The sequence below is a fragment of the Aethalodelphis obliquidens genome, unplaced genomic scaffold (genome assembly GCF_003676395.1).
Source record: "Aethalodelphis obliquidens isolate GAN/ISIS:26980383/991018 unplaced genomic scaffold, ASM367639v1 scaffold73, whole genome shotgun sequence".
Classification (NCBI taxonomy): domain Eukaryota; kingdom Metazoa; phylum Chordata; class Mammalia; order Artiodactyla; family Delphinidae; genus Aethalodelphis; species Aethalodelphis obliquidens.
In genome coordinates this window covers 7,481,594-7,507,330 of record NW_020838017.1, presented here as the reverse complement: position 1 = coordinate 7,507,330, position 25,737 = coordinate 7,481,594, and the positions used below count along the sequence as shown (strand labels likewise).

The window sequence follows — 25,737 nt, the reverse complement described above, 5'->3', positions numbered from 1 at the left end:
ATGAGCTTTTAATGAGGACTTCTGAGTGTGAACATATGTAAAAAGAACCTTTAGATAGAAGTATTATGATAAACAAAAAAGATCAAGCTAAGTTCTCAAGAAAATTTATAGGTACAAGATCATCGTGTTCATATGTACAATGAACAACTTATTCATGAAGAACTATTTTGTTCACTGTTAACAGACAAGCACACTTGGTTCCCTGGAAACACTTCAACTAGACAAAACATACCAACATGTTAGTCATAAATATAGCTTTATTATTATTTCATAATCTAAAAACTTTCTTTTTAAATCTGGGAACAGAATATTCCTACTTCCATACAACAGAATGACCCTGAAGAATACCGGAAAACAGTGTCTAAGTTATCTGAACTTTGCATTTAAGAATCTGTAACCTAGTTTGGGAAAAGAGAATGAAAGAAGGTTTGAAATAAAGATTTCTTCCTTACAAAGCAAATGATAAAATTAGATCCATTCTTCAGTTTAAACTTGAACATGTTTTCCCAGAAACTTTGGTGATTTCTTCAAAAAAGCAATTCTAAGGTTGACTGCCTATTAAGACACAGAAAATATTTAAAAATAAGACCCAAGTTGGACATGGCACAAGACTCAGGCCAAGGCATGTAAATGGGATATCCCTTAGCATGAGGTGGCTCCCATGTCTCAAAAGCAAATTTATGTCTCTAAGGAAGCACAATATACATAATGCATCTCCTTATGTAAGAGTCAGAATTTAGTTAGAACTTAAAAAAAATTTTTTAATATAATAAACCTTAAAATCATTTCTCTTGTGTAATGTACATAGAGTAGATATGACATTATGGTGCTTTCTTAAGGTCACTGGGTACCACTGTCAAAGAGAGCTGTCATGCCCTCTAGGCATATTAAATGAAAATTGAAAATGTAAGTTACATTAAATAAAATGGGGAAAAAAATCTGGCTTCTATCACCTTTAAAAGCAAACTGTTGTCATTGCACATACACATTATGGGACAAAGAGCATGCAATACAACAAACAAGTCAAGTTTTTAGTATGTAAAAGGCTAAAGTGCAATCATGGTATAAACATCAATAATAAATAACCTTGAAGGAGATTAATTCTCCAAATAAATAATTATTATAACGTTACAGTTTTTAGTGTTAGCCTAAACAGTGATATTCACAGCAATGTATTTTCCCACTTAATAGTTGCCTATACGCCACGTGAAAAGCCCACCCCCGTGAGCCAAAAGTCAAGGTGAAGATTCAAAAATTAACATTTTCACTACGATAGGTTCAAAGCATTTGTATAAGTTACACTTTTCAATTTACTGGCATTTTAAGTAATTGCTTTGTTACCTATTTTTAATGCATTGCTAATCTGATGCTTATTGCAATAACAATCATAATTCTACTAATGTTAATTAGGTTACAGCTTTAATTTTTAAAATAAGAGAATTCAATTTACATGAAAATACATAGTTTAAAAACCACCCACCACAAACACACACCTTTTTCATGAGTATTTAAAAATAAATTATTAATATACTTGACATATATATTTTGTATGTGTTATGTGCTGTACATTTATACAAATAAATGTATATATTTGTGGACATAATTGTTCTTATTTCCAGAAGAATGTCAGCACTTGTAAACTCTGCAGGAGACCTGATGATATTGCTAATTAAAAAAAAAAAAAGTAACACGGAAATTCATTCTTGAAGAAAATTGTAAAGCAGGAGGTTCGTAACAGATGGTTCTTTATGGAAACCAAGGCCATTTTAGGGAGGCAGGGCGGGGAGGACAATCTCAGATCCTGGATCCCACATGCAATGTTTATTTCAGAAATTACTTTAGAAGGCCGTATACAGCAAATACATCAGATACTTGGTTGAAAGGTAAGAACATGTATTTTAGTCATAAAAGGGCACAGAAGCAGCAGGAGGTGGAAAAAGTTAGGCCAGCAAGGAGAAAGTCATGCCTACAGCTAACAGAGAGGATGCTGACACCCCCCGGGAAGCAGGTCTTAGGAAAGGGCTGAGTAACATCTGTGGTGTCTCCGGGATGGCTCACAATGCACTAAATGTGCAATCCACTGGCATCCAACCATTCAGACCCTGAACTGGTGATGGGTGCCGATCAAAAGTGTTTTACTATCCTCCCCAACCATAGCAGTAGAAGCAGCTATTAAGATAGAGGCTGGCAGCTTGGTCTTAGGGTGCAGAATACTCAGCCAAAGAAGAGAACAGAGGTGCATCAAAGTAAGAATAAACATGCATCCAGGGAAACAAAAACCTGAATGAAGCAAACTAGAAAACAGTCTGTCGAAATGACAACTGAAGTCTGACAGAACGAGTCCTTGAAGCAGCCCAAACACTGAAATATTGATCAATCAGAATACTCAGGGAAACAGCCTTATTTTGGAAGCTCCCAAAGTAATTGAGGGTAAGGTTAAAAACAAACAAAAATATGTTTATTTCACTACTATTAACAGGACTTTACATTCCCATTCCTTGCCTCACAACTCACAGAGCAGGGGGCACAGGTTGAGTTTTTTTCCAGTGCCTGACATCTTTTTTGGCCTTGGGCCTGAGAATTAACCACTGCACAGAACTCCAGATGTGGAAACGGCTGGAGACGGGCTAACCATCTTAGAAGTTGGAGCTTCATTTTACTAAAAGTTTGGAATAAGACTGCTTGCATTTTAAAAAAATTCTTTCTGTAATTTGCCTCTTGCTTCCAAAAGGGACTTGTAAAAAATTCTGGTTCACCGAGATTTCCGTTTGTTAAATTCTGGTTAATCCAGGTGCCTGTATGGACATGAAATGTGTTTTATGATGGCTTGTGTCTAAAAGAACATTACTGACCCCTAGAACAACATTCCCAAAGCCCAGTGGTGGTTGTCCAGAGCCATCCACCCTTTCAGATGATGTTCACAATCGCTGTTGGCTTTTTTTTGGCCATTTTGGGCCTTATGTTGCCTTTCCGGGTAAATCCTAGAGGCTCCCCTTTCTTTGCTGGTCTGCAGAGTTCTCTTGCGGACTCGGCCTGTTCGTGCATGGACTTATTAGCAGGCTGCATGCTGGCTCTGTCATCCTTGGCTTTTTTCAGGTAGCTCCTTCCCTTTGGATGGAAATGGGTCTTGAGATCAGGGTGGTTACACACAGAATGTGGGTGCCCTCGGCTTCTACAAATGGTTGGGGGCGGGGAGGGAGATGAGCAGAAAGAAAGATTTCTTTAAATCCTTAAAAGAATAAAAACTACTCATGGAACAATCACTCCTGCATGCTAAGGTGGCAATAATGCTGCCAGTAAAACAAATAATATATATTGATATTTTTCTTCCAAAAATTTCTATGGCCTTCATGAAGTGATCTCATGATACTAAATTCCCAGGGAGATATTACTAGTCTTATTTACCAGTGATAAAAACTGAGGTAGAGAAAACTTAAATGACTATCCAGGGTAATACATACAGTGGTCTATGGAGAAGATGGGACCAGAACCCTTATCTCTTGACTCTTCAAGTGACTTCTAGGGGATTCAAACAAATCTGTAGTACAGCTATCATAAAGTATATGATTCACAGTACAAATGTATATATATATATGTAAATTAGTGTGCACACTACATTAATAGTGCTACAGAGATATTACGACTACACTATAGCACAATAAGAGAAAGTTATATTATACAATATTTTAAAAAGACTCCTGCATTACTATCATACTGCCGTATACTCACAGACTATTAGCAGAGTTAAAAGTCACATCCACATTTTAGAAAGTTAGGTACACAAGGAGGTAAATTTTCTCCTGAAACTCTCCAATCCACTTATATTATAGATATCATATAAAGTGCAACAGGAACACATATTATGCAAACAATATCAAATAGCCTAAGTATAAAAAGATATACATACAGGCATTTGGATTTCCTATTTGAGGAGATATCTGTAAGCTGAAGGAAAACAAATAAGACAAAACATTACTTCACTTAAAGGCTGGATTCGGCTTTTAAAATCCTCGTTGCTTATATTTTTAAGAAACTGTATTCCCATTAAAGAAGCCGGTAACTGGTATTGGGATCACTGCCCATGGCACCATCCATCACCGCGGAGAACAAGAACGTTTCATGCTCAGCTCTGCTTACTCAGGAAGCCTCTGTGGCTCCCTGTTCTGAGATTTCCAAGAAGCCAGTATCAGCAGATCTCAAAAATTTCAAAAAGTTAAACAGCCCCTCAAGAGAACAACACTTGAAGAAACATGTTTTTAAAAACTGGAATGATGTGCCATTATTTCTTGATTGATTCAGCCTGTATTTGCAGCTAATTTACCACAGCTATGTCTGGTCACAGTGTATCAACTACGGGGAAAATTGGCATCAAATGTTTATTGCCTAAAATACATCATTTCTAAAATGAGAGCATACGAAGACCAACTCCACAAATGTCCTGAGGCCATCCATCTTTGAGGTTATTTTCCACTCTCAATAAAATATCTGCATGCACTTTTGTGGCTGGGCTCAGAATATCATTTGCAGAATAAATGATAATTATCATTTTGTGTTCCACATGTCACCAGACACTTTATAGGCAAGTGTATTTATAGCATATTCCCAACCTCCCTCATGCAGCCTTTACTGAAAGAAGTGGTGTCACATCCGCAAGCAGACTGACGACAAAGAGAATGTGGAGAAAGGGCCATCCTGGCGCAGCGTGGCCAAGACATGCATCCCTGCTATACTCAAATCACCGGAGAAACCAAGCTCAGCATAACAGGATCTTCCTCCAGGTCTTCTGTGTGAAGCTTGAACTTTAGTCAGGAGCAAATCAGAAAGCAGCTTTCTTCAGCAGACTTCTGAGGGTCACGTGCCTAGGAAGGTAAGATGGGACTCCTGCCTTCTGCCTTGGGACACAACTGAAAGTCCGCATTATTGCTGACCCTGTCCACGCTGGCTGGGTTTGGCATGAGAGTAGTAAACGTGAACAGAAAAAGGCACATTCCCTGCGTGAGGGTCATGAGGTCTTGCAATATACAAAGAAGGGGGAACAGATGGCTCCGGCAAACACCAGACTGGTAGTTTCCGGGAACCCCAAAGGCATCAGCATTTCTACCCTCTTTCTCCCAGTCCGCCTGCCCCCGCTCCCCATCAGCTGGGCTCCTTGAATGGGTTTTAGTGTGTATATAAACTCTAAAAACTTACAGGGTTTTCCTTCCTTTTAAATACTTTCCCACTTAAAAAAAAATTATTATTATTCAGGCATGACAAAATATGTTCAACTTTATGTATGTATGCAAGCATATAGTGTGATGATGTATTGCATATGGGTACATAATTCCCTTTGGAATTTTATGCAAAAGTTGTGTGTGTGTGTGCGCTTCTCTCACAGGGAAAAGGCCAACAGTGATCTGCTAGATTATGAGTCTTGGGGTGGAGGTGGGGCCGATATCACAGGCACCAAAGAATTTCATGTGCTCTCCTCCCTGTGAACACAAGAGGCCTCCACAGCCTCAGGCAGATGGAGATGCTCTTCCCACTTAGCCCAACTACCTACCTCCATTTTCTCCTGGTCCAGCTACTTTGTCTTCTTTTTATTTAGGGAGAGGAGGGTATGAAGATGGGGATCAAGAGAGTCCTTGGTCAAGGTTTCAGGTTGAAAAAATATAAATAACCTTGCACTGAGAGCCAATTTAAGTACTTAAAAGACAAATATGGTGTCTCAGGTTATGATAGGTTTTGGGAAACTGGACACCTAGCCCTCCTCCAACTTCCCCTCTGTATATACTCAATTTTTGAGGCCAAAACCTTGGACTCATTTTTGACTGCTCACTTTCCCTCGCCAGCTAAATCTAATCCTTCAGCAAGGCCAGCTGGTCTTGTCAATTTTCCTCCAAGAACATATCCGATACCCTTCACCTCTCTCAACTCGGTTCTACCCAAGCTGCCATCCCCCCTCATCTGCCACAAGAGAAGAGCTTTCTAACTTGTCGCTCATTTTTGCACCCCTCCAGTCAATTCCCCACAGAGCAGCAGAGTGATTTTGCTAAAACACAGATCACCTCCTACTTAAAACCTTCCAATGGCTTCCCCGTGTGCAGTGGAACATATGCAAACTCCTTATATGACCAAGAAGCCCCTGCCTGATCTGGATCCTTCCTACCTCTCTGACTTATCACCCACCACTCAAACATGCCAAGCTTGTTCCCTCCTGAGGCAGCTGCATTTCCTATTCCTTTGCCTAGAATATTCCACTTCCAAATTCTCACAGAGCTGCGTCCTTGTTATTCAGGTCACAGTGCAAATGTTGCCTCTTCAGCAAGGCTTTTTTTGAAAGCTTTTTGCTAAAGCTAAAGTGGCCATCTCAAACATATCATCTTACTTTTTTCTTTATAGTAGGATCTTCACTATATGAAATTATCTTCATTATCTGTTTGCTTATTGTGTGCCCCTCCTCCCTGAGACCAGGGACCTCATTGATCTCATTCACAGCAGTTTCCTCAGCACCCAGTAAGCACTGCATCCCCAGTAAATATGTTAAATGAATTACTGCTAGTCCTAATTTAGCAAGCTGCAGGAAATAAATGCAATGCTTAAAATAAGATTATCCAAGCTATTTCATGACCTTCCATTTGAGCAGTTCTGTGAGTGATTTTGGCAGATGAGATATTAGGTCACTTTGTGTCTAATTCAACAGCATGTTTCTGAGCATACAGACAAATTACCTGAGTAAGCATATTACATTTTTAGAAGTCGGCCAGGTGAAAAAGAACATAAATGCTCAAGAGGATTAAGGGAAAGATACATATGCCGAAACATTATTTCAGAAAAGGCACTAAACATGAGGGGGGAAGGAAATTCTTCTAGAGCACAAAAGAATCTTAAAGCTAGAAGACGTCTTAGAAAGAAGCAATTTAACACGTCAATCTAGAAATGTCACTACTCTCTGGAGGTGGTAATGAGAAAAAGAGGGAAGAGGAGAGAGGGAGGGAACTGGGGGCTGGAAAAGAAGGGAGATGACAAGGCCGCACTGTTTCTGTACAGCAGCCTTGTTGGAGATGGCAAGAGCCAGCCAGGCTCCTGACAGCATTCCCCACTGTTCTGGAGGAGGCAGCGGAGGTGGGGGGAGTCAGTCAGAAAGTTCTACTCCATCCTGGGGTGCACTGTGGCAAGGAGCTCTCCTGGGCGGGGCTGAGGCTCCAGAAGCCTAGGCTTCTCGGTGCCCTGCACCTTCATTCAGCTGGGCCAAATAGGTTACTAAAGATACGATTCAAAGGTTTTCCTGCTAAAAGAATCCAAGTTCTTCCATGTATCCATAGCCACAGATACCAGAGAGGCCAGACTGAGTAGTTTAATTACATCAAAGACGTGGTGAATGTATTTTATTATGATGAAACAGACTAAGTAAAAAGGTAAAATGGTCTTAGGGTTTGTAGACTGTCTCATAACGTGGTACGCTATGGTCCAAAGTAGAGTTTAGAGGACTATACATGGAAACAGGGGAAACCACATCTGCCCATACTTTCAGAAATCAAACATCTCATTCTTGGTCTTCTCAGGGCAATGTGTTCTCCCTCCAAAAGTCAGCTGACCTCACTACAGCCTGATCATGCCCTACTCACAGACAGCTCTCACTTCTAAATTCCCTGCTACAATCTTAACTGCACTTTATTTGATCTGAATTAGTCAACTCTTCCTTATGTAGATCAAATCTGAAGAAGGCAGATGATGTCAGGTTTTGGGACATAGAGAACAGAAACAAATATTTATTAATTAAATGTCCTACCGTATTTGTATGTACATGTATATGTGTGTGTGTGTGTGTATGTATATACACATACTTATGTGTGCGTGTGTGTATATATATGTTATGTGTACACATACACACACATAATTTTATATCTATACATCTGACTAGAAGAGCTGAGATGCTGTTCAACTTTTGATTACATGATACAGCAGGATGAGAAGTAAGGACTGGCCATGTCTTTTAAAAGGTGTTCAGTTTCCAAGCTGGAAAAGTAAAGTCAGCAGAAGAAGTGAGCACAGAAATATAAATAAAGGCGAGAACTAATGGGCTTCCTTTCTTTCTCATTGCCTTCCATTATTTTCTCTGAGACCTTCTTAGCTCTGGGTTACTAATAATTTATACATTTCTTAGTTCTGGGTTACTAATAAGACTAAATACTGAAAATATCATGGCTACATTTTAATTTTAGAATTCCTAATCACCAAAGTCAGGTGATGATCACAGAATTTAAGAGGCCAAAAGCCCTTATACAGCATCTAGTCCAACTGCTTCATTTTATAGAAGAATGATAGGCCCAGGAAGACAAACTGTCTCATCCAGTCAGAAGCAGGGTGGGAATGATCTAGAAGCCAGGCCCTCTCACCTCACATCTGGGCTCGGTGACCTCATGCCACAACCCTCCCCTGAGAGATGGCAAGGTGGAAGAAGGAGGCAGGAAAGGGCTCAGAGTGTCCCTCCAGCCGAGACTGCACTCTTGCATTTCCCAAGGAGGTGACAGGGGAATCGAGGAGGGGAATAAACGTTCCTTCTCAGGAGACCACAGACACCCACCTGGAAAATAATAAATACGTCACGTAGCTGAAACTGCTTTGATGACAGTTACTGAAACCTCACAAGCATGACACATTTACTTCCTTCCAGTCTACTTTGTTCCTGACTGGGAAGTTCTGGCGCTTGCCCAGCTGTACGGCTCGAAGGCTGAGGGAACGTTACTACAGTAGGCACTGTGTAAGATTCTTCATTTCTTTCCTTCCTCCATGTCTCTGTTCTTTCCTGCTGTCTCTCTCCCTCCCGTCTTCCTTCTTTATCCACATGCCTTTCATTTCATTCCTTCTTCGATTATTTAATCATGTATTCTGTTAATCTTGGCTTCCAGACTGCTCAACCTAAACTTTTCAATCAACCAGTAGCAATCTTCCTAACCTTTTGGTTAGCATAAATGTTCCCTATTTTTCTTTTCCTCATATATATAGTCCATTTGGGGGTTAGTAAAAGAATCATCTTTAAATCTGGGAAGGTGGTAAGCATAAATAAAATTCAATGGATAATGAAAATGTTATAAATAAACCACTTTAGGTTTTCAAAAATCCATTCTTTGGCTTTGTTGTTTATACCACCAAGGAGATTGTATAGAGGGCAAATATGGCCATCCACCTCTGACACCTACAGCATGGTTATTTGTAAACACCCCACCCTCTGAAGAGACCAGGTAATCTTGATAAAGCCACTTATGAGGGCCTTCCCTGGTGGCGCAATGGTTAAGAATCCACCTGCCAATGCAGGGGACATGGGTTCAATCCACGTCCAGGAAGATCCCACGTGCCGTGGAGCAACTAAGCCTGTGTGCGCCACAACTGCTGAGCCCACGTGCTACAACTAGTGAAGCCCGCGCACCTAGAGCCCATGCTCTGCAACAAGAGAAGCCACCGCAACGATAAGCCCGTGCACCACAACAAAGAGTAGCCCCCGCTCGCCACAACTAGAGAAAGCCCTCGCGCAGCACCGAAGACCCAATGCAGCCAAAAAAAAAAGCCACTTATGAGAGTCTGGACCTTCATCCATATTCAGGGTTCTCATTTGGGCTCTAGGCGTTTTTTAAGTCCCTGAAACCATATGTAAAATTGTATGCAAAAATGTATTATAGCATATCACCTGTGAATTTTTCTTAGCCTTTTTGAAAATCTACTTAAAGAATGTTTCACCAATAGAGACTACCAAATAGTGTTTTCCTTCCTATTAAAGAAAAAATGTGGTTAAATTTTGCTAACTAAGAAGCATGGAAGTTTTCAGAAGATTCCTTGAAGAGCTCCAAAACAGGATAATAACTTCCAATATACTTGACACCAAGGTAGGCACAGATGATTTCTTTGTATACTTCAAACTGTCATTCTACAATATAAAAATATTTCTACCAACTCAGCTTGGTGTGGAGCTGGAGAGTGAAGAAATGGAGACCGTGCATCCAGGATGTTGTTTACTTCCAAGTGTCTTGAACTCACCTGTATCACTTCCCTGACACAGGCATGGCCAGGGCAGTGCTTTCAAATGATGTCTAGAAAATTCCTGCAAATCATTCTCCAGTTCCCGTTTCTTCCGTCCTTGACCCCACCTGATATATCACAGCCCTCACACCTGGTGTGGGGCCTGCGTGACTCACCACGTGCTCACTGGTGTCCCGGCAGAGGCCAGCGGCCTGCTGGCTGTGATAGTACTCCAACTGCTTTTCCGCCAGTTCTACCCGGTGCAGCAGGTTCTCAATAAAGTCCTGGAGCCGAGCTTTCCCTTGAACCTCCTTCTCAGCGGCTGCTTCCAGGAAATGGTTGAATGTAACCACTTCTCTGCAAGGCAAAAACATCAGAACACAAAATGCAGAAGCGAGACAGGAATTCATTCATTCAATACATATTTACTGAGTGCCTACTATGTGTCAGGTACTGCCCTAGGCAGTATGGCCACAGCATGATAAAAGAGATAAAATTACATTTTAAGTGACACATTTAGACACTACATTTTAGTAGAAGACAGTCACTATAAAATATACAAATAAACATATATGTCATATGGTGATAAGTGCTAAGGAGAAACAGGGCACGGGGACAGCAAATGATGGAGGAAGGGAAGGAGTAAGTGAAACTATAGAAAGCAAAGTCAGGACAACCTTTTGGATGGGGCAGCATTTGAACAGACACCAGGAAGCAAGGAACAGCCATGCAGATAGCTGGGAAGAGCAAGCCAGGTGCTTGGTGGGAATGTGCAGAATGGCCTGAGGTACAGCAAGGAGGCCTGCAAGGACAAAGCAGAGTGGGGAGGGGAGGACAGCCAGAGCAGGGAGCCAGGCGGGGCCTCACAGGTCAGTGTGCCAGATGTTATTATGAGATGGGAAACCACTGGCCACTTTTGAGAAAAGTTCTGACTTACATTTGAAAAGTCTGGCTATTGGGGAAGAAAAGACTACAGGGAAGGAAGTATGGAAGCAAGAGGCCACACTGAGCACCAAAGCATATAAAAGGAGTCACCATGTCCAATAGTATATATATATATATATATATATATATATATATATATATATATATATTTTTTTTTTGCATTATGCGGGCCTCTCACTGTTGTGGCCTCTCCCGTTGCAGAGCACAGGCTCCGGACGCGCAGGCTCAGCAGCCATGGCTCACGGGCCCAGCCGCTCCGCGGCATGTGGGATCTTCCTGGACCGGGGCACAAACCTGCGTCCCCTGCATTGGCAGGCGGACTCTCAACCACTGCGCCACCAGGGAAGCCCCAATAGTATATTTCTGAGCTAAGAATGAAACAGTCCAAGAACTGCCATCTTGAGGTAGATCCAAGGTCTGTTGGGGAAGCTACTTTAGCTGACATAGGAGAAGCAATGTTCAGGTTGCCCTTCCCTAAAAAGTTGAGCAAAATACCTTTACCTACATAATTCATTGTGATTCAGAGATCCAGAAAAATTTTAATAACTATATTACTATTTTATATCTTTTTATTTCTAATGCAAGATGAAAATAATACTTTACTGAATTATAACTAAATAAGTTCTTTATAAAAAATTCAAACACATTAAAATATAATGAAGAAAATATCACCTGAAACCCCATTATCCTAAGACCACCACTGTTTACATTTTGGTAACCATCCTCACAAACATCTCTACAAATACACACACACACACACACACACACACACACACACATACACACACACATATCAGTACTACCAGGTATATAGTATCACAATTCTCTCATTTGCTTTGCCTCACTTAATAAGAAATCATGAAGATCTTTTTGGCCATCCCCTTTGTCTGTTTTGTCACACTCACTGGAGCTACTGATTTCCATAATTTCACTACCTGTTGGATATAGTATTTCCTTTATGTGTCTTTGAACTCGCAACCTTCAGAGAGCGGTCCCTCATGTTTCTGGCCATGTTCTACTCACGCAGAACCAAGATTCTAAGGACTCTGATCATTGTTCCCCTAAACTTCATTCATTTTAGATTAAAAAATCTAAATGTTTTCTTAAATCTAACCTCATGCAGTTGTTCTAGAGAGTTCATTAAATTCACTGCCTTCTCTGAATCTTCTCAACCTCCACTTGATTTTTATTTTCTGCTAAGCTCCATAATTTCTTGAGAGTAGAACTTCAGGGATGTTCAGCTCAGGAAGTCATAGTTTCAAAGAAGGTCTTTGCAAAACAGTTGGTGGTGGCTTCCAGATCCTTTATTCTGTACAACTGGTCAGGGAGCCACTTTTACAATTAGTCATGACTTTTCTCTCATAAATATATTACATCACACTTGGCCATACTGAAACTTTTCTGACACTTCCTACAGAGTCAAACGTCTCTGTAAAATGTTATATTATATATTTATAAAATTCTATGTTTATAAAAACAGAAAAGAGACTGGTTCTAACAATGATTCACTCCAAAAATTGCTCATCATACCAGTCCCCTTTTTTCTAGTTTCCTATCCAGATCAAACATAAACCCAGAGCCCATAATAATTCCATTATCTTTCAGGAGCTAAGAAGTAGTCACATATAGGAAATAAGAGTCCTTTTGGAAAGTTCTCTTTCATCATTAAGTTTCAAGTTTATTTCCAGATGTTTCCGTATGAGCCCTGCATAGAAGATGTGCACTTTCCAAGCTGTTCAAGCCACGGACACAAGCCAGTTTTCAAGCTCTGCCGTCATTTGGCTCTGACCTGCCTCCTAGGTAAGTCACAAACCCCAACCAGCAGCAAAACAGTGGAGGGTCCATCCAGGTGCCACATCCAGCCCTGTCATGGTTCTTAGTTACAACTGAGAACGCCTGGATGGGATATCTTCACACAGGTCAAAAGCACCACCGAAAACAAAGCCCAGGAAATGGCTGCTCCTTCCTCTTTCCAATATCAAGGCTTCAATTCATTTGGAGTCAAGTGATGTTTACTGGTGATGTTTGGTGACGTTTAGGATAACTGACTCATAAACCAGTCTCCAAATTGGTACTTACAGGGGAAACAACCAAAAACCCACAACCCTCTCGCCCACCAAAACCAAAAACATAGCAAAAAGAGCCACTATATTTTTTCAATTCATTTTGGTTTATAATATTTACTATATTTATCTCATTACAGAAATATTTCATGTTTATTATAGGAAATACAAAAAGTGACCTATGGAAGATCTAACTGAGCAGGGACTGAATCAGCTTTTTGTTCTTTGCTGTAAGCCCATCACTCAGTACAATACATGACACATAATATTCAATAAATATTTGTTGTAGTCAATGTTTAAAAAGGACAAGGAAGAAACAAAAAATGACCCATAATCCTACCACCCAGAGGTAACTACTGTGAACATTCTGGTGTATTTTTTCCAGTCTTTTTTTTTCTCTGTGCATATTTACTATTCTTGAGCTCTCAGGCTGTTACAGTTTAGAATATAAGACAGCAATACTTGACAGCTTAATCCCACAGAATTAACATCTCAAAAGCAAGAAAACAAAATCTGAATGCAATACAGCTTATGATTGTGGCTACATTTTTAAATCATGTGATGTTTTATTACCGGTTCCATATAAAAATTTTTAAAACATTAATGCCACTAGTTGATTGTGGAGTGTTATGTTGTAAAAATGAAGCATCTTTTTCTAACCTCCCTCATTCAATTATCTTGTCCCCTAAAGCTAAGAAGTTAATACCCTTTTTTCCAAACAACCTGGCACCAATGCTAACCTAATTTCAGCTTATGGATGTTTCACATCAACTAAGAAAAAAAAAAAAAAAAAGACATTTAAAACAGTGATGATTTAATTTTAAAAGAGAAGTTACATGAGACAAGGCCTGGAGAAGTTCTTACTGAGATTGTGTTTGGGTATCTGTATTAGGTAAAAACAGGAACAGAAACTAGTGATTAATTGTGGAATAGCACATGTACACAACTTCAAATCCCCCCCTCACATCCTGTTCAGTCTGGATTAACAATATCCAGAAACACGTCTTATTTTCCCAAGGAATCTTGTGAATTTCCTGAATGAAAAAGACAGAGATTTAACTACGTTGCATTTGTACTTTCTTTAATCATTATACTCCAAACAGTAAAATATCCATTCAAAGTGCAAGACAGACCAATGGATTTCAATGGAGGGGAGAAGGGAGTGTTCGTTCACTGATGTGGTTTCAGATTCCACATTGCAGTTAACCTTTGAGAAGCTACCAACTGTCAAGCTCTGGCATAATATCAAAGCAGAATATCCACTATTCTCTCAAAAGGCTGTTAACATACCTCTCTCCATTTTCCTACTACATATCTGTGTGAGACTGGATTTCCTTCATCTACTTCAACCAAAACAACAAATTTGCAACACATTAAAGGCAGAACTAAGTTTCAGCTGCCTCCTATTAAATAAGCCAGGCATTAAAAGTATTCGCAAAACTTTGAAAACAATACCACTCATTTCACTAAATTGTTTTTGGGAAAATTGTTCTTTTTCACAAAAATATGTTAACAAGTAATGGATTGAATATCATTATTTTTATATGCATTAGTGTTTTTACTTTCTAAATTTTAATTTTTAATACAGTAAATATTGATAGATAAAACCCACACAGAGAAAAGCTTCTTGGGGTCCTCAGATTTTTTTAAGAGTGTAAGGGGAAGCGAGGCCAAAAAGTTTGAGAACTGCTGCCATGCCATGTACAGGGTGATGCTAAACCTCAGAGCTCTGGTAAGGGTGGACGACGTGGGCTAGAACTCTAGTACGATGCAGCCACAATCCATACATTTATTTACTCCATTATTCAGGAACTCAACAAACATCTACTGAATGCTACAAGGTACTGGGCTTAGTGCGAGGGCATTCACGAACCGGTGGCTGTCCTCATGAAGCTTACTGTCTAACCAGGGGTCAGCCAACTTTTTCTGTAAAGGGCCAGAGAGTAAATAGTTTAGGCTCTGCAGTCCATACGGTCTCCGTTGCAACTACTCAAGTCTGCCTAGCACAAAAGAGCCACAGAGGCTGTGTAACAATAAAACTTAATTTGTGGACACTGAAATTTGAATTTCATATAATTTTCATATATCATGAATTATTATTTCTCTTTTGAATTTTTTTCAAGCATTTAGAAATATAAAAACTATTCTTAGCATGGGGCTCCACAAAAACAGGTGGCAGGCTGGACCCGGCTGTCTTGCACAGACCCCTCACATAGTGGGGGAGGCGGACATTAAAAGAAACAAATACTGAAATAAATACAAAATTACAAAGCTGGGCTGAATGTGACTAAGAAAAAGAATAACACATGCTATCAGACAGCAGAGTAAAAGACCTGTGTGGTTTTATTTTAAGTTCTCAACCCTAACTCAGAATACAGTGTAAAGCTGGAAGGCCAGATGAGAAGATAAGGGCAAACGTGAAATTCAGTCCAGGTGTGGGTGCAGACCAGCTCTGGGGAAATTAACTGATTCTAGGCTGCTTCCAGCCCTATCTTTGACTTCTTATTTATTTTTTTTAAAAAGGTTAAAAATGACTGAAATTCAGGTTTTAAGCTTCGATGGAAAATATGCTTATTTAAAGCAATATCTGATACTAAAGGAGAAGATACCAGAATACCACTATAGTATAAGAAACTGGCCTGAAGTTCGTTATCATGCTGAATGATGTGCAGACCTAGAAATCTTTCAGTATCCTGAGATTCACAGGCATTCAAAAACAAACACAGTAGAAGGAAGCACTGAGTGAAAAAGCCCCTTCAGTACGATCAAAGTTTTATTGAGAAAAAAATATTTGTTCACTCATGCACTCATTTATTTACAGGATGGTTATAAAGGTCTAAAACATAGATAATATTTTATTTTTTACAGATTGAACCCCTTCAATTCCTTCTTCTGAAGTGGGTTAAAGATGGGTTAATTTCAAAAAAAAAATCGAAGATATACTATCATGTGAACAACACACTCTAGAAGCAGGTGTAGAGATAGAGGGAAATGCACGTTAACGCACCGTGGTGTTCATTGCGATTTTACATTGGCATTGAACTATGCATTGCTTTTGTTTGTTTGTTTGTTTTAAATATTTACTTATTTATTTATTTTGGCTGCGAAGGGTTTTATTTGCGGCATGCTGGATCTTCGTTGCAGCATGTGGGATCTTTAGTTGCGTCATGTGGACTTCTTAGTTGTGGCATGCAGACTCCCAGTTGCGGCATGTAGGATCTAGTTCCCCGACCAGGGATGGAACCCGGGCCCCCTGCATTGGGAGCACGGAGTCCTACCCACTGGACCACTACACCAGGGAAGTCCCAAACTATGCATTGTTAATGAGGGACGACACACTGATCATATCACTCATTGTAATCTACTATCCACAAACCATTTATCATGTCTATCTCCCTACGTTTCCACCTTTCATGGACATCCTTTAGCCTTACAATCCCCTTGGGTCTCATCACTGCACATCACCTCCTTTCTGCTCCAGCATCAGTGAACTCCACTCAGCCTACAAGCCAGATGCTTTCTTCTGCAGATGCTGTTCCCTCCCCCAGGGTCCCTTCCCAAGCCCCCACTCTAATGATCCCTCTAACCTGAGGGCTCCACTCGCCTAAATGTGGGCTGGGTGACCTGCTGTATTCTCCCGCAGACCATGCAGCCTATCACAGCACACACTGCAGGGACTCGTCGTGCCACTGACGCCGTCAATCACAAAATCAGCGAGTTCAGGGCCCTGGCCTGCTCCTACACTGTGACTCCCACAGCACCTAATGTTGAGCCCAGCACACAACAGAGACTCCACAAATTTCTGCTGAATGCATGAGATGTCTAACCACATCTCTAGACAAAAATCTTTAGCTGACTAAAAGATACTTAGGTTTCCTTGTCTCTTTTTCCAGACAAGTATTGGGGCATAAAACCAGTAAGTAACCTACAACACAGGTACCTGCTGCAGAAATGAAGGTGGGATCTAAAATTGATGCCTCTCTCCTGTTCTTTTTTTTGTTTTTAAACATCCAGCACTTTTTTTTTTTTTTTTTTTTTAGATGTTGGGAGTAGGAGTCTTAGTAATTTATTTATTTATTTATTTTTGCTGTGTCGGGTCTTCGTTTCAGTGCGAGGGCTTTCTCTAGTTGTGGCAAGCAGGGGCCACTCTTCATCGCGGCGCACGGGCCTCTCACTATCGCAGCCTCTCGTTGCAGAGCACAAGCTCCAGGCGCGCAGGCTCAGTAGTTGTGGCTCACGGGCCTAGTTGCTCCGCGGCATATGGGATCTTCCCAGACCAGGGCTTGAACCCATGTCCCCTGCATTGGCAGGCAGATTCTCAACCACTGCGCCACCAGGGAAGCCCTCTCTCTCCTGTTCTTAAACAACACCTTTAACAGCTTCTTATCCCAAGGGCAAAGTTCTACCAAGTTATTTAAATTTCATTTTGCATTACTGATTTATGAACCTCTTCAGAGGTATATGAAACAGTAAAAATACCCCTGGCTAAAAATAGCCTAGCTACTGATCACAGAACACCTCAGACCGACTGTAATGTCAGCCACGAGGCAAATCATAAAGCTGGAGCCAATCACCTCCGAGCACTGGAAGCCAGGCTGCACACTCAGAGCTCGGGGTCAGCTCCTGTATCCCTGGCGGGGCCCACAGGGTGGAACCCACACCTGCCCCACATCGGGAGCCATGTCACATTTCTACTCTTGTTAGCCCTTTGCCTCATCTCTCCTTTTTAACTTCCTGGAACACACCAAAAAGTGTAATATATGGTTCTAATTAAGAACTTAAAAAATAACTCTAAGGATGAAAGTCAAATTATTCTTATAAATAGATCAAAACCACATTCTAAGCCCCTCAGTCCAGACAGAAAGGGTAGTTTGGGGAGGGAGGGACAGACATGAGAGAGACAAATAGAAATTTTTTGGGGGGGGTCTCCAAATTTTACCAGATGCCATCTCTAAGAGGGAATATTTGACATCCAGTTTTTCCTACATTGGTTCGTAAGTCTGCATGGAACACAGCCTGGATAGAGAGGCCCCATTTACATAAATGCAGTAAAATGTGGAGCAAACAGATACCTCCCTGTCCCACTGAACTCTACATCTGACATGATTTTTCTCGGCCTGCTTCCTAGCTATGGATCAGTCTGGAGACCACGCTGTCCACGCACTGCTTTAGCTGATCAAAACTGGGAAAGACGTAATTAAGTGGCAAGAGGGTTTAATTGTGCAAAGCAAGTTACCAAGTCAAACTTGTCCTTCAAAGGACAGCATTCTACGGCCAGCTTTGGATAGAAACCTAAATGGACATTCCTGGTTCAAGCCACCCCTCGATGTCTCTTTTAACATACCCCTAATGATGTTTAATGTCTAATTTATCTGCTTGTCTACTCCTGTCATAAAAGCAGGAACTGGACTCATTTGGTTATCACTGTATGACCAGAACCTAGAATAGTACCTGGCACTCAGCAAGCACTCAGTAAAGATTTGTCTTCTGGCTGACACCAGGCTGGGAACAAGTCAAATGATGAAGGAAGAAGGGAGAGATTCTATCTGTCATAGCTCGCAAGGGAGCAGGATGGAAATTAGAGATGGAATTACAAAGAGGTCCCTCACTGCCATCAAAGGCTGGTAGTGGCATGTACTCTACCCTGACAGGGAACAGACATCCAGAGGATCAAGTTAAAAGCCGTTGTTGGAAGTTACAAGTCCTGGGTTGGTGTTCCAGAAGCTTAATATCAACTATACTGATGACGCCACTATTTCCCCATTTCCCAGCACCTTTGATGCCACCTGACATTTTCTTTAATCTCATCAGAAAAATAAATGATGTCACCATGGCAGCCCTCTCAACACAGCAGAGAAGCAAGCCATTCCAAAATGGGCCAGATTTGGTATTACCTAAGTCTTGATGCTCTGGGCAGATGGCGTATTTTCAAAAGTCTGGCTGAAGCACAGTGAATTAATGGAAAAAGCACTCAGCAGAGAGATAGGGAACTTGGGTTCCTGTTTCAGCTTTGCTACTAAATTTTTGTCCTTGTCATTCTACTGTTCTGGGCTTTATTTTCCAAATCTGTAAAATGAAGGTGGGTACCTTCCAGAACTAAAATTACACGTCCCCTCAGGGTTCGTTTACAACAGTCACCTCTCTGACGTCCTTCAATGTCACTGTCCTCCAGCTACCAATGCAAATCCCACCTTTCCTCCTCACTCCTTCAGTTTGGCCTCACCACATGGGGAAAATGCGTTCTCTAATGTTCATCAACTTGAAACTGTGGCTTGTATGTAAGCACTTTTTCAAACTACCCTGAGTTTGAACATGGGTATGTTTTATTCTTCCTATGTAGCATGTAAGTTCCTTAGGGAAAAAGACCAAGAATTTCATGTCCCCCAAACACACCTAGCACAGTGCTGGGCACATCACAGGTGCTCAGTCAGGGCCTTCCAACCTTACCAACAGATGAGTGTGCAAGTAAATTTAGGATTACTGCTATTACACTGATGTTCTCCAAAGCCCAGGTCACCAACTCAGCCAGGAATCAGCTACAATCTGTCCTTTCTTGTTAAGGGACACCTTACTGCAAGGTTGGCTAGGACTGATTTACCTGATCATGGGCAGTGCTACCCTGCAAGCTCTGAATACTCCTGAACAAGTAAATACAAGTACCTGTTTCCATAGGACTTTTAAAGTTGCACAAACTTTGTGAAGACAATGAGCAGTTTCTTTCTTGGATTTGCACTCCAAAAACATACAGATACCTCTCTGTGGAGGTACAATGAGACTCAGGACAAAAGTACAAAACACTGCCAGTTCAAACAGCCTCCTCTGTTACAGAGCATATATATGACTTCTGTAATCCGAGTTGATTCAGCCTATAGATGGCCTCAAGGCAGAATCAGCCCTCAAGTCTTTTTTTTTTTTTCAGTATGAAAGAAAGAATTTTAAAGTTATGGGGGAAATCCATAAGCAAGAGAGCCTCATGTGAATGTCAAATACTAGGTGTTTGCTTTTTTTTAAACCAAAGCTACTATCTGTGTCTTAAAGGGTCCCCAGAGTTTAAGTCAATTTCAAATGGGACTGTAACAACCTACTTCTTCTCACAAATGGGCCTTGAGAGCTCGTTTGGAGGGGTTTAACAGGAGAGCACAACTCCTGGTATGTTCGTTGGCCAAGCAGGTCTTCTGTATATGAAAGGCCATCTCTTTGGTGGAAGGCTTAGCACTGTGAGGGAGTGGTGGAAGGAAGGAGCGTGGCCCAGCCAGGCAGATGTAGTCAAATCACCCTGGTTTCAGTAGTGTGACAGATGGGCAGCTGGCTTGCTCTGCTCCCCATTTTGGGGTGGGGGATTTAGACACTGTAGCCACTGAGGCTGTTGGCCACAGTTGCTCTCTCAGACCAAGAGCTCCACTGTCCTTCCTGGAAAGAAGACTCTTTCAGTTCTATTTTATGTACAGAAAGAGTGATTATTTGAGGCTTGAATACAGAAATTAATGGCACAGGCCAAATGAAGTCTTAACAAAATGAAGACTTTGTTTATTTTATGTTTAAAAGTTTAAGGCAGTTTCACTGAATTTTCATTTAAGGTGTTTTTTTAAATGTCATTGCTTTTTTTCCCCTGGTAGTTCAAAAATGTCATACTAAAAATCAACTCATAATGTACCCTCAGGTATACACCTAAAAACATGAATGAAGATATATGTACAAGGACGTTAACTGAGACATTATTTTTAACATCAGGAAAAATGGAACAAAACCATGTATTCATCAGTAACAAACTGATTAGAATAGTATGTGTCATGATTCCACTTGGGAAAACACAGTAACTCTGTATGTGCATAAAAAGTACGTATGATTGTATGGACACAGGAAAGGTCTAGAAGGACAGTCACTGAACTAAACAGTGGCTGTCTCCAGAGGATGGGGTGCGGGATGTTTGGTGAGGAGGGAGGACTTGTAACACATACAATTTTACCCCATTAAATTTTTTTTTTTACAAGTATATTTAATTTTTTAACTGGTCCTCAGGTAACAGCACTGGATTAACCATATATAACATATTATCACTATGGATTCATGCATGGCCCACTTTTACTAAAGTTAGTTAACCAGTTATTTTTAATAATAAAGCACCCTTTGGGCTTCCCTCGTGGTGCAGTGGTTGAGAGGCCGCCTGCCAAAGCAGGGGACACGGGTTCGTGCCCCGGTCCGGGAAGATCCCACACGCCGTGGAGCGGCTGGGCCCATGAGCCATGGCCGCTGGGCCTGCGCATCCGGAGCTTGTGCTCCGCAACGGGAGAGGCAACAACAGTGAGAGGCCCGCGTACCGCAAAAAAAAAAAAAAATAATAATAATAAAGCACCCTTGAACACACCACCCAAAATAAAAGGTAGATCCTTGACAATAACCTACATCTAACCATATGCTCCTCCCTACCGTCACATTGTTCTCCCATACTCCAGGCAGCCACCACCCCAAATCCCATGTCCATTATTACCTGTGTACTTAATAAATAAAACATGACAAACAAGTAAATGCACACAATTAATTTGGTTGCCTTTTAAATTCAGTGCTCGTCAATCACACAGAAATATCACTAATTTAATTCTAGGCTTTTCTCTGCACATAGAGCAACCCCATGTGCCATTTTTTCAGTGGTGCAGTGTTAGTCACCCTGGGTGCTACAGCAGGTCAAGGCACTAGCTTCCCACCAGGGAACATCAAGAACCAAGAGAGAAACATTTTTCGATGGAGATCATCTCCCTAGGAGCAGAGTATCAATAAATCAATGGCTGATTCAAATCCGTCCTCACTACATGATTTTAAAATCATCTAGTTGAGCAGAGCAGGCTTTCCCTCTAGGTAGGCAGTAAGCATTTAGTAATAGCAAGTGATGATCTCTTTAATATATAGAGTTTCTCAGCCTCTTACCAAGTAGAGAAGCTTTAATTTACTACATTTTAAGAGAGAACACAAAATAGAAGAGTGCCACAGGGCAAAGAAAGCATGAAATTAAGACAATCTGTATAATAGAACTCAACTTATTTGAAAACCTGCCTTTTAGGCTGTTTCAGTCAATCAATTTTTACATCCTTTGGTTCTGTGAATTCTGAGCCTCCATTTAAAATTAAATCCAGGGCTTCCCTGGTGGCGCAGTGGTTGAGAGTCCGCCTGCCGATGCAGGGGACACGGGTTCGTGCCCCGGCCCGGGAAGATCCCGCGTGCCGCGGAGGGCCTGTGAGCCACGGCCGCTGAGCCTGCGCGTCCGGAGCCTGTGCTCCGCAACGGGAGGGGCTACAACAGTGAGAGGCCCGCTTACCGCCAAAAAAAAAGAAAATTAAATCCAACATTAAGCATTTGGGAAATAACACTGCATTGTTACATATACTTTTCTAGTTTGGGTTGAATCCATACTCATTGATAAGGAAATGCTTTTCCAAGTGTGATAATTTTTAAAGTAATAGCTTCTCTGATCACCTATAACTTGTAAAAACCCGTGTGAACTCTTTGCAAGCGGGCATGACTTAGTCTAGTATTTTACAAAAAGAAAATTCTCAAACTTAAATTAGAAGAGTATGGAAATCTCAGAAGCTTCCTCTGGGTATCCTAATGTCTGCTTCTTCAAAATAAAAATTATAATTAACAGATTCTCTGCTATTGACATGTAATTAATATGGACAGGTAATCCAACATGGCAAAGAAGCCAAAATTATTTATATTTAGAGTATACTTGAACAAGACAGCCTCTCATGTTCTTGATTTTATTGCCCGGAGACGGTCAGTGAGACAGAAAGGGTCCCCTAGTACTCCCTTTCTGCCTTCCCTCTCAGCTCCCTCCCACCCCCCCTCCCCACCCCACCCACAACCACGGCCAGGAAAGGGTCCCATGAACAGACTGCACTACTCCTCTCTCTAAAACAATTATTTGTAGTGGTTTACAGTTTCCAAAGTGAGAAGGAATTCGATATTTCGACTTTCATGTTGCTGAGCTGGAGACCACAGTGGAGAGGGTAAATAGTATTAAAAGCCTTATGCCTCCTACATTCAACTATATCAATGGGAGATGTAGCCAAGGTACCTGCAAGTGATTAAAACCAAACCTTGCTTAACATTCGAGTGTAACTTGTGAGGGGGTGGGAAGGGCCTAAAGCAACGGGGTTAGCATCCTGTTTCAACGCCACTTACTCTTCTTTCCTGAGAAGCTCCTCTTCGGATTCCATCAGGCGTTGCCTCAGCGCTGCGATCATCTCCACGGCCACATCCACCTGTCTATTCAGGGCCCGCTCTCGTCTCTGCACTTCCTGCTTTTTCTGAGTCAGCTGCACAAAAGCTGCCCGAACTTCCAACAGTTCAGCCGTTTTCTGCGCCAGCTCTTTGGTGAGTTTATCGATTCTCTTCTCAATGGTCCTGTCCACAGCCTCGACCATCCGATTGAATTTTTCTCTGACATGTGCCTCGAAAGCTGCTTTGGTGTCTGAGGTGGGAAGGCCAGGACTGGACCTCGGGCCATCCAGCGAGTCTGCACGTAGGTCTACCGTAGTGTAGGTCTGCACATAGGACACAGGCCTCTCTGCCACCACCTCGAATGGCTTCCTGTCCTTGCCGTGTTCATGCGAAATGCTACACAAGTTAACATAGCTCGGTTTCTGCTTCACTATGTTGCCACAGCTCTGCAATTTTCCCTGTTTCAGGGGTTCTGAGGAACTGACTAGGTCTGTGTCTTTGAGGGACGGAAAGAGGCTGCATTTTGTCAAGAGGGTTCTTTCCTGGTAGCTGTGACTGAATTCCAGATGGGCCCTCAATGAGGACAGGCTTCTAAATCTGGTATGGTCCCCACACCTCGGGCAGCGGAATGGCAGGCACACAGCGACATTCTCAAAGGACTCCTGCCAGGGGTATCTGCTTTCCTCAAAAGCCTTCTGTTGCATTACTCTCAAAGTCCTGGGCAGGGGAGAATAAAACAGGTAATTGGCACGTCTGTTTAAAAAATGCTACTGAAATGATTGTTGCTGATCATCTCCATGAGGACAGAGGCTTTTAAATTCCAAATGACTTTTGCATTTAATATCTTATTACTAAAATTAAAAACCTACAATCCATGGGCCAAATCCAGCCACATTCCACTCATTTGCATATTGTCTACTGCTGCTTTTGCACTAAACGATAGAGGTGAATAGTTGAGACAGAGGCTCTACAGCAGGCTAAGTCAAAACTACTTACTACTTGGCCTTTATAGACAAAGTTTGCCAAACCCTGCTTAGGATAAAAAAGGTGGGTAACATTCCCTTTCCACAGATGAGAAGACTGGAGCAAGGAGGTAAAGTAATTAATCCAAGGTCAAATGGACAGTGTCAGATTCTGACGTGGAATTCAAGTTTCCTGCCCTCCTGAATTTAGTACAGTAACTGCAAAAAAGTGTCCTATTTTACTGATGACACTGATAAGCATGAATACAAAAAAAAAATGAGAAAAACTCACATGAATTGCCAAAACAGGTCCTAAGACAGCAAGCTCAGCAGTCTTTCCTCAAGTATAGGAAAGGTTATCACTCAAACTAGGTGCAGTGGCATTAAGCACACAATCAGCTGAAAATTTTTCAACCTGAGATTTTTGCCCTTAATTTTGTTTTTAAATTATTGCCATGATGATTTAAATCAAAGTGTTATCATAATAATGATGCCCCCCCCAATACTCCAGATTTACTGAAATCTGGAAACCCAATATGTCAAATACTATTGGACGTTAAGTGGGGCCACAGACAAGATTTTATTAAAACAGAGTGTCCTGGTTGGATTTGTCCTGTCTGTTTTAACACGAAAACCTCTAGGATGGCAAAAGTTTGAACCAGGTGGGTATCAGCATAACTCTTTTAATAACGGGAAGTTCTTATTTCCTTGCAGACATTTATTATCTTAGCCCTAGCAACAGATGACTGCTAGCAACCCGATTCCACAAGCAGCGCCTATCTATTCCCTCCAGGAAGGGTTTCTTCTTAAATGTAACAAGCGCTGGGCCCCAAACAGAGGTCTAGACTGAGAAGTGTTGTTCCTAGGCCCCTCAGCCTCTTCAGAAGTAGAGGAGCCAACGGTCCCCACACAGCTAGGCAAAGCTTCCAGGTTAATAAGCCTCTGGCCCCCAAAGAGGGGACCCTCTTCCTGTGCTACACCGGGCTGTTGGACCACGGGTTTTCTGGAGATAGGATGCCAGCCCTGGCCGGAAACTCAGGCCAGAGGTGAAGAAGGGGAACTCGGGATTCTAGGGAGCAAGGGGAAGGAGTGGAATCCCTGCATGGGGAAATGGGTAATCACGCACTCCGGGAGTACGCAAGGTTTCAATGGCCCAGAGGAAGCTCCAGTTCACAGCGTGGGCGGACAAGCCCTAATTTCCTCTGCCTACGCAGGGCAAGCTGGAAATGACTGTGCCTCGGGGGTCCCGGCTCTCCCCGCCCCTGCCCCGCAGCGTGCCAGCCCGTCGGTGCCAGAGTGGATACATGCGCACACGAGTTCCCGCAGGCGGGGGCCGAGAAGCCCAACTCCCCGCCGTGGTACGGGGACGGGACCTACTGCCTAGCCCGGACGGCCCCGTCTGCCGCGCCCCCTGGGCCGGGCCGCGGGCGCAGATGCCCACTTACCCGACTTGTTGCTGCCCCTGCAGCTGCTGCTGCCGCTGCCGCCGCGACGCTTCTACTGCTGCGGGTGCGAAGCGGTTTTCAGCAGAGCCGTAAATCAGGCTGAGCTGGTCC

The 25,737-nt window shown here is 42.0% G+C and overlaps 1 protein-coding gene across 1 annotated transcript; it reads right to left on the bottom strand.

The window, feature by feature from the left end:
- Positions 1-287: 287 nt before the first annotated feature.
- Positions 288-25,737, bottom strand: ZNF365 (zinc finger protein 365). Its single transcript, XM_027091809.1, has 5 exons — positions 25,627-25,737; positions 23,181-23,936; positions 10,173-10,353; positions 3,908-3,945; positions 288-3,172 (listed from the first exon to the last, which is right to left on the bottom strand). The coding sequence occupies exons 2-5, from the start codon at positions 23,921-23,923 to the stop codon at positions 2,908-2,910; spliced, it is 1,227 nt and encodes a 408-aa protein (XP_026947610.1). The 5' UTR covers positions 23,924-23,936; positions 25,627-25,737; the 3' UTR covers positions 288-2,907.